Raw genomic sequence first — 9,365 nt, 5'->3', positions numbered from 1 at the left:
CATAACCACTGTGCCTGGAGTGAGGATGATAGTGAACCTGATTCTGCACATCTATAATGTTTTCCAGCTTCTCCCTCAGATCCCACCAATTCTGCTTCCTCAGGACAAATTGTGTTTGTCCACAAGGTACTCTTTGTCTGCCAGGCATGCTGCTGCCCATGTTTCCCACTGAGCAAGGAGCAAGCTGCTCCTTGGGCAGTGCCACTGCCTCATCATCCCTATCTCAGTGGTGAGAAACTCTCCCTGTCTGCTTCTGCTCCACCTCCAAACCAGAGTGTGAGGAGGCACATTTTGTACATCAGAGCTTGTGCCATGGAGAAACAGACACATGGTGGGAATGTGCTGGCAGACAAGGTACATCCTTGTCTTCAGCACCACCACCACAATCCCACCCCAGCAGCAGCACTCAAACACTCAGTGCTGGTGTTCCTTGCATCTCAGTGCCATCCAGCTGGCTCAGTCCCATGCTGCTGAACAGGCACAAGGAGCGCACGCATGCGCCTCTATGGGGGCCACTGACTTCAGTGCCAGTGCTCTGTAAGAGGATGCCAGACCCCTTGCTAAACCTATTTCTGCCTCTATTTTGCAATGACTTTTCAAAACAAGCCTGGTACATGAGCAGGGTGGGAGGTGAGTGCTGGAAAGTCTACAGAGCCCTGATGTGCCAATTAGGGTCCTCTGAGGGGTCTTTTCTGTTGAAACTGGTCCACCGGGGAAGGATGGGCACACAGAGAACATTACAGGGCCAGGCACCAGGCAAGACTGACTGACTCTTGTATCAAGGCCAGATTTTAGTCTCAAACCTTGCAAATTCATCCCCAACAGTCAAGGGAAAAGGAGCCAGGAAGGTGCTGCCAATGGAGTGTCCTAGCTACTAGCTTGACCTGCTGTCCCATCTAGCTGGGTGATATGGGAAGCCAGCAGAGGAGAGGTAAGAGGTCTAAGGGTCCCAGGAGTGAGGGAAGGCCACCAAGGAGCCTGAACATTTTGTCCATGTGCCTTCAATCTTGATCATGCAGCTGCCTAGTGTCACCAAATCCTTGCAGCTTCCAGACAGGGGAACACAAATCGGGTCAGTCACTACAGGGTGAGAGTACTGCCTTATGCCTGTCCTGCACTGTCATGTCTAATGGTTCCCCCCACCTCACATCATCCTGAGTATCCTGAGAGGTCCACAGTGTGCCGTGGACTGTAGGGTCACGTTTTCCACTCATCTGTGGGGTGGAGCTGCAGGAACTAGTACGTCTCCCAGACCCACAGCTATATAAGGTGTCCTGGGAAGGCTGGAGGGTGATATGTTTGTTTTATGGACAGGACTTGATGTTGTCCAAGCAGTGGCACTTTTACCTGCTCTGCCTTTGCCCTTCGTGCCCAGGGATCTCAAACCCACCACTTCCTGCACCAGCCTGTGTGTGGAGCAACATGGATCTTCTCCACGGGGATCTCCCATGGAGGATATCTCCCTGGCTTTCCCGTGCATGTTTTGGATGTGGTCTGGGGTGAAATTTGGTCCCATCCCGGTACGGGCAGGAACCCACGGTAGCCTAGGGACCCAAGCACATTCCCCGGATCCCAGGGCATGAAACTCGCCGTGCCAGGCAGTGAAGCTCTGCGGCCCCGAGGGGAGAGTCGAGGCATCGGCCGCCTGCGCAGGGACGGCCGCTGCACCCACTGAAGGTTGTCCCCGTGAGCCCGAACGGAGGGGTCTCCCGGCACAAGGGGCTTTTCCCTGCACGAACGGAGACGTGGCCGGGGAGCCGGGTTCTGGGGATCCCGCACCCAAGGGGGTTGGTGCCAGTTTGTCCCCCCGCCACCGCTTGTGGCACCCCCGGGGCTACGGGACCTCTCGGCTGCTTCCGACGCGGCTCCCCGCGAGCCACCGGGACGCCTCGCCGCGCGTAAAAAGCGGCAAAGCGCTGCCGAGAGCGGGGCTGCTGGAACCCGGCGACCGTGATGGAGGGAGCCCCAGCAGGGCCGCTACCGGTCCCGGACCCAGCCCCGGAGAGTTAGTCGGAGGCTGGGACAGTCCTCCCTTCCTGGCGGCGGCGGGCACCGGGAGAGAGGAGCCGAGTCCCGCCGGCAGCCAGGTGTTTGTATTGACCTGACAGACGTGCGCAGACTTGTGTCTGGGATGGCAATGAAAGGTGTTCTGCCCAGTCTCTCCCCGGCCCGATCTTTAGCTTCGTGGGGGAGGACCGAGAGAGCCCCCGGGACAGAAGGAGGGGGTCCCCTGCACTTCAGCTAGACACGGAGAAAGGAAGGTTCCCCGGCATTTGCGCTCTCCGGGGCGGACAGGTCCGGGGGCCGGGCTGCGGTGGAAAGGATTGGAGAGCGACGGTGCTCCCAGCGCACGCCCGCGGACGCCGAGGAGCTGCTTTGCTTTCTACGCGAAGAGAAGGAAATAAACCACCAACGAGCTTTTATTGTTATCATAATAATTATTATCATTGCCATCATCGTTTCTCTGCACATAAATAAATAAATAAATATCTCCCGCGGGGTGGGAGTGGGACGGAACAGTACAACCACAGTTGTGCGCCCGGCAGCGACGAAGTCAAAACTATTTTGTAAAGGAAAAAAAAAAAAAAAAAAAGAAGAAGAAGAAGAAAGAAAAAAAAGAAAAAAGAAAAAAAAAAAAAAGAAAAAAAACCCGGAAAGATATTAACCCAAAGAGCCTTCAACCCTCCCCGTCCGTCCGCCCGCTTTTGGGCACCGCCGGGTTGCCAGAGGGAGCCCGGCACAGCATCCCTCCAGGCGGGCGCAGCTCCCATCGCCGCGCAGCATCCGCGCACTCTGCGCCCGTCTCGGTGCGCGGGGAGGTCTGCGAGGAACTTCCCGGGCTCGGGGCTGCGCCTAAGGGGAGACAAGGGAGAGCGCACTCTGGGGGGGACGCCTGGGGTCCTAGGCAGGAGTTTATTTACAGCAGGGTGACGGGACACCAGTCCCCATCGATCTGGGGTCTAAAAAGGCGAGAAAGTCCTTCGTAAATTACACGAATTATACAAAAAAGTATAAAATCCTTGGGTTGCATGTCAGCACCGGGGCAGGCAGGACTCTCTCTCCTGCTTTCGCCACAGTTCCTGCGGAGCCGGGGTGGGTGTGCGGGTGGTTAGGGGGTGACTGCGAGACCTCTGTCGTCCTTCCCCGAGGAGGACGGAGACATGCGCAAGTCCTCGTCGTCCTCCGAGCACTTAGTGGTGGAAAGGGACGAACATTTGCAGCTGTGGCCGCCCCCCCCGCCCCGGTGGGAGCTACTTTTGCCTTCTTTCTTGTGCTTGACCCGTCGGTTCTGGAACCAGATCTTCACCTGCTTCTCGGAGAGGTTCAGGTAGGTGGCGATCTCGATTCGCCGCAGTCGGGAGAGGTACATGTTGGAGGCGAACTCCCTCTCCAGCTCCAGGAGCTGCGTGCTGGTGAAAGCGGTGCGCATCCGCTTGCTACTGGGCAGCTGGCTGGACGTGCTGTCTGGGAACGGAGAGGAGCGCACCGTCAGGACCTGCCGGACCCTCCGCCGCCAGCCCCGCAACGCCGGGCACCCGCCAGTCCCCGCTGAGCCCTCCTTGGCGCCCACCCTGCGGGGACGCAGCCCTTCCTCGTCCCCGGGGGGCCCGAGACCCAGCAAGCGGCTGCCAGGCTGGAGTCCGAGCCCACAAGGGTGCCGAGGCCGCCTCTCCCCGTACGCACAGCCTGGATCGGAGGCTCGGCGGGCAGCAGCGAGCCTTCCCCAGGCATCGTCCGGGGCACCGACAGGGAGAGGTGCCGGGACTACTCGTCCAGCCTCCGTGCGCTGGGCAGGCACCCCCTCCCCAGGCGTCTTCCGCAGGGTACCCCGGGATCCCCATCACCTCCCCGCAGCGCCCACCGCTGTCACGCAGGCATGCACGCCCCGCTCCCCGCCCCTGCCCACCTTACCCACGGAGATGCAGTGGAACTGCCGGGGGTCGGGCAGTGGGTAGGCGCCCTGGTAGAGCGCCGGTGCGTGCCCGACGCTGACGGCGGATACGGAGTGCTGCTGTCGGGCCAGGGGCGAGTGGCAGTACTGGGAGCCGAAGGGAGGGAAGGAAGCCTTGATGAGGGGGATAGCGGGCGGCGGCGGGTGCAGCTGGGAGGCGGTGACACACAGCGGGCAGACGCAGAGCAGCCCGGCCTTGCGAGCGTGGCAGGCGCCGGCCGGCAGCCCGGGCAGCGGGTGCGAGGGGTGCACGGCGTAGGGGAAGAGCGGTGGCGGAGGGCTGCCCTCCCCCTTCTTCTCGCCCGCCTCCCGCAGCACCAGCGAGTCCACCAGGAAGGAGCGCGGCATCGCCCCGCGCAGCCCCCGCGCAGCGCCCCGCGCAGCGCCCGCACGGCGCCGCTGGCCAGCCCGAGTGGTGCTGAACGGCGCCCGCCGCCCGCTTTAAATAGCGCCCGCGCCATGTGATGGCGGCGCCGGGCGCTCAATGGGCTTTCTGTGGCTCTTCTCTTGGCATTCACGCCGCACGCTCCCTCATTATTTCCCTTGTTAACTAAATGAACTGCATAATGTACTCTATTCTTGTCGACCCCACCCACGCCGTAGCAGGCGGCCTCTCCCCTCCTCTCCCTTTGGCGGGGTTATTTTCTCATTCTCTCGCGATTTAATATTCTTTTCTTTCTCTTTATCGCTCTCCTTCGCTTTCAGCCCAGCTTTCAGCCCGCTCCCACTTGTTTATTTTGCCGGCTGCAGCCGCGGTCTTCGCCGGCGCCAGCTTCCCCTGCCAGCCCCCCGGTGCCTTTCCCACCTGTGGCACCAGGTCGGCCCCCCGGTCCCGACGGCCTCTCTCTCTCCCCTCGCCTCCGGGATGTCTCGTCTCCACTGCCTCGCCCGCCGCCTTCCCCAGCCCCGCGTCTTTGTTCCCAGCCTGGGTCCGGGACCGGCCACATGCCGTCTCCGCCGTCGGGAGAAACGCCCGGCCACAGAGATGTGCCAGCCGGCAAGGACGTCCGCCCGGCCTCTGCGTGGGCGTGGGCGCCTGGGCACAGCTAAGAGGTGCGGAGAGCCACAAGCATCTCGGCTGCGCTGGTGCGGGTACAGGAAACCCGACACGCAGATACCGCTCCGTGCCGGCGGCACCCGCGGAGAGAGAAGAGGCGCCCGGCACGTTCGGTGTGTCTTTACACCTGGTCCCTGTGCCCAGTCCCAGCGGTAACACCTGCCATGGCACCATGGTACTGTGGCACACATGTGCAGCTGCCCCGGCCCCGGCCACCACCAAACCGAGCTAGCCCGACCCCGCATCGCCGCGCACAAGCGCGCCGGGGAGTCCTCGGGGCTGTACGGAAGACAGGGAAAAGGTTTATTTTTTCCCGAACGATGAGATTCAACCTAAACACTGCGGCGGTGTCTGGATGTCGCAGCACAGGGACCTGCTAAGTTCACAGCGGTCCCCACAGCGAGAGCGCGTTCGTCGGAGCTGACGCGCACCGGCGCTGCCCCGTGCAGCAGCTCCCCGCGCCGCGCTCCTCCGAGCTGGTTCATTTAGCAGGTGAATAAGGAATGATAACAAATAAGAAAAAAAAACCTAATTCGTGGGGATACATATTCTATCCCTTTTCACCGTTCAATATACCGGCAATAAAAAAAACAAACGCACCCGCCGACCCCTGTCCAAACGTAGGGAGATTGCTCCCTACAGTAACCTCCCCTCCTCGAAACCCAAACGGACGTTTTTTAAAAGGGGGTGGGGGGGAAGGCGGAGGGGACGGTGGGGAGGAGGGAAGAAAAACCCTTGAAAGCAAAGTACTCCGTGTCTCCGGGCTGTGCAGAGGTTATTTTGCCTGTGGTCACATTTCTTACAATAATCCACGGGAGTTTTGCCGAGAGACTGTTGATTCCTAAGCCTAAAAATGTACTGATATGCACAAATGAACGGCGAAAATTACAGTGGGAACAATAACGAATGTTAATAAAAACTCAGTCCCGCAATGATATTGAAAGGATCCCAAAGTGTCCTTCCCTGAAAGCGTTAATAGGGTTTGGATTTTTCTTTTTTATTTTTAAGGAAAAGGTATTTTAAAACATTTTCCGCTGAAGTCGGCTCCCGGAAAGGGACATTTTCCCCCGCTGAGTAGTGGCTCGCCACCGGGGGGTGGTGGATTCAGCCTTATTCCGAGGGATTCCCGCTGCCCAGGGGCTGAACCCCGGGGCTCCGAGCCACAGGGAGGTAAAGGGTTAACAGTTTCTGAATGCACACCAAGCCCAAAGCTACTGGGAAAGAATATCCAAAAAAATAACCAGTTTTTTTTTCCAGCCGCTGGACCTTATTGAATGTCATTGAAGAAAGTTTTGAATGCCAGATAAAGAGAGGCGAATTAAAGTGTGTGACAGCAGAGGATAAGCAAACACAAAGAGAACTCTGTCACACTTTGGGCAAAATCCGTGGGCTTTTTACCAAGCCTCTTCGCTATGATTGAATTAAGTAATAGGAAAACATTTTCTTTCAGTTTAGAGCCATTAGACAAAAACTTCAAAGCGAATAACACTTTTTAATGTGCAGCTCAACAATGGAATCTGTTTTGTGCCGAAATGTTTAAATGGTTTGTTGTGCAACTGTGGGCTGAAATAACCTAGACTGCAGCAAAATAGCATCCTTCAGGCCGTTTTATGAGCGCTTGAAACTAGCACAGACCTTTAATCCCAGCGCTTTAAACCAGCTCCCCTCCCCGTCTTATTGCGTCCCCCTCTTTTATATTTTTTTCCTTTTTTGTTTTGTTTCGTTTTGTTTTGTTCATTTAATAGAGGAAATTCTCCTCGTGTATTTACTATCTCGAAGCGATCGCCGCTGAACGAAAAGGGCTCCGAGAGAGGAGGAAAGAGATGCGCCGGCGGTGTCCGCGCTGCAGGCGGCTCGGGGGGCTCGGGGGGAGCCCCTCCGGCCCGGGACTGCTGCTGCTGCTGCCTGGGGCCGCGGGGGTCCTGTCGGGACAGGGTCCGGTCGGGACAGGGTCCTGTCGGGACAGGGTCCTGTCGGGACAGGGTCTCCCCGGTGGCAGCGGGAAGTGCCGGCGCTTGGTCTCCGTACGGAGAGAATCGCCGGGCGGTAACTTCTCTCCTTGCCCGAGTGATCACATCCCCCGGGGAAGGGGATGGGGAGAGGGAAGCACGAGGGAGAGCATCAGCTGGGGGACCCTTAGTGAGGGGAACTGCGGGGGATGAAGGAGCGAGAGGACAGCGGTGCTGGCGCTGACTGAGCCGTGCCTTCCCCCCTGCGGCTGGGTGACCTGCCACACGGCTGTCTGCCAGGGGACGAGGTGTCACACTGCCGCTGCCCGGGGGCTCTGCCGGCATCGGCTCAAAAGAGCCCCCGCATCATTTTGAGGGACCAGCCATCGTCGCCTTTTGTGGTGAGGCCCTCACTCTCCGCGGTGCTCGCCGCTTCTGTCCGAGGGTAGGAGGTGCCACGCACCATCAATCCCTAAATAAGGCATGGAGAGGTGCGTGAGTTCGGGAGCTGGGAGGAGGTGAGGATGAAATCCCGCTAGAATGGGGAGGAATGGCTACTTCCAAGGAGACCACGTCCTTGGTAGCTCAGCAGGGCTGACGATTTGTGAGTGACTGTAGTGTGCCCCAGCCTAGCCCGAGTAATTATTCTCTAATGGCAGATACCAAAATGTAAATCAAAACCAACACTGAGCCACAGGCACGCACCATGTGAAGGATTGTCCAAAGAATGTGCTTGCATTGGACAAACACACCCAGGAGCAAGTCTGTGAGATACCTGTGAATCCCTTAAGTTAACTGTATCACAGAATGATTCGGAGTTTGAGTGACCTGCAACAGATTTTTGTTTACTTGGTTTATTTCTGGCCTCCAGTGATCCATAATACAAGGGATTCCAGAAACAAAAACTATGTCTGTTTCATTTCAGTTTTTCCAAAATAAAGGCTTAACCACAGGAGGTTTGGTTGTGTGAGGTTTTATTTATCTCTTGTCTGTTCAATCAAATCCTCTCAAATTTATAATTCTATATATTTTGTAGCCTATGAGCAATGGTTTTAAAGGGGGCTTTAGAAAAAGAGAGACTATTTACAAGGACAAATATTGATAGCACAAAAGGGAATGGGTTTAAACTGGAAGTGGAAAGATTTAGATTATTTGTTAGAAAAAAAACCTCAGAGGGTAGTGAGACATTGGAACAAGCTGTCCAGAGAATTTGTGGATGTCCCATCCTTGAAACTGATCAATGCCAGGGTGGATGGGACCCTGAAAACCTGTGCATGGTGAGGCGGGCTGGAATTAGGTGATATTTAAGGTCCCTTCAACCCAATTCCATGTTCCTATGACCCAGCCCTGCCACATTTCCATGTGCTTCATCCAGTTTATGATGTTTTCCATCACAAGCTATCAAGACAATAGCTTATCTTGCCAGTAAAACCTGTGCCCAAAACAGGACCAAATCAAAGCTGCTTGTTTCTGTGACTTTGATTTTCTCTTTCTACAGCAGATGCCTAGGGTAGAGGTTTGCCATTTAGATCTTCTTGAGTCCCATCGGTTCCTAACAGGGCTGGTTTATGAGGGAATCTTGTTCTCATCTTCTAAGAAGACAATTTGTTGCTCTGTTTCTCCTCCTTGATTTGACTTTTCACTGAGAAGGCTGTTTCAAAGAAGTATCTGAACATAAATAATAATAAAGTAACAAAAAAGTGGGAATATGCAAAACCAAGCAATTTAAAATAAACTTTTGTTTTTATAGTGAGACAACATTCAAATTGCTGGAGACCTTGTAGAACAAAACTACCCAAAAGATGGAGAAGTGATTGAGAGTAATGAGGACAAGGAATTGCAAAAGAAGAGCTGGATATTAGTTTTGCAGATGTTATTAAAATACAATATTGTTAGAAATAGCATCTTTCAAGCTCAGAATCCACCCTATTTCCCAATCCTTTTTTATTGCTGTCTTCTTTCTCCAAACTTCTTACATTTATGTATCTCAAGTCCTCTACAAATGGAAAGTTTTAGAGGTTGTCAGACTGCTCTTTAAGAACATCCAAGGGGAAATTCTGTCATCTTGTATGGTAAGAAACTGTATCATATCTGTTGTTCGTATGACGCATTTGAACAGTTTCCTGTAGCTGATGCACTTATTTTCAGTTTTTAATCATGTTAATGTGGAGGGTATCATCAAACCACATTGCTCTGCAGCACAGGTACTTGAGGCTGTGTGTACACTCGTTTCAGGGCTGACTTCCTGGCAGATTTGGAGGGTCTTGCAGTGGATGTAGTTATTGCTGAACGAGACATCTGGTTAGTGCTTTCTGTGATGCAAGAGAGAGAACTAAAGGGCTACTAGATTCACTGGTGAAACCTTTCTTCGACTTCTAGCTTAAGCTTTACAGGAAGCCAACAGAAA

The 9,365-nt window shown here is 55.1% G+C and overlaps 2 protein-coding genes across 2 annotated transcripts; both read right to left on the bottom strand.

Annotated features, from left to right (window-relative positions):
* Positions 1 to 3,109: 3,109 nt before the first annotated feature.
* GSX1 (GS homeobox 1) lies at positions 3,110 to 4,300 on the bottom strand. The gene is made up of 2 exons (XM_062514686.1): positions 3,913 to 4,300; positions 3,110 to 3,465 (listed from the first exon to the last, which is right to left on the bottom strand). The coding sequence occupies exons 1-2, from the start codon at positions 4,298 to 4,300 to the stop codon at positions 3,110 to 3,112; spliced, it is 744 nt and encodes a 247-aa protein (XP_062370670.1).
* Positions 4,301 to 5,237: 937 nt separating this feature from the next.
* On the bottom strand, positions 5,238 to 7,303 carry LOC134057872 (proline-rich protein 2-like). Its single transcript, XM_062514916.1, has 2 exons — positions 6,779 to 7,303; positions 5,238 to 5,288 (listed from the first exon to the last, which is right to left on the bottom strand). The coding sequence occupies exons 1-2, from the start codon at positions 7,301 to 7,303 to the stop codon at positions 5,238 to 5,240; spliced, it is 576 nt and encodes a 191-aa protein (XP_062370900.1).
* Between the last annotated feature and the right edge of the window lie 2,062 nt (positions 7,304 to 9,365).

The sequence above is a fragment of the Cinclus cinclus genome, chromosome 2, assembly GCF_963662255.1.
Source record: "Cinclus cinclus chromosome 2, bCinCin1.1, whole genome shotgun sequence".
In the NCBI taxonomy this organism is placed as follows: Eukaryota; Metazoa; Chordata; class Aves; order Passeriformes; family Cinclidae; genus Cinclus; species Cinclus cinclus.
This window is presented reverse-complemented; position numbering and strand designations above follow the sequence as displayed.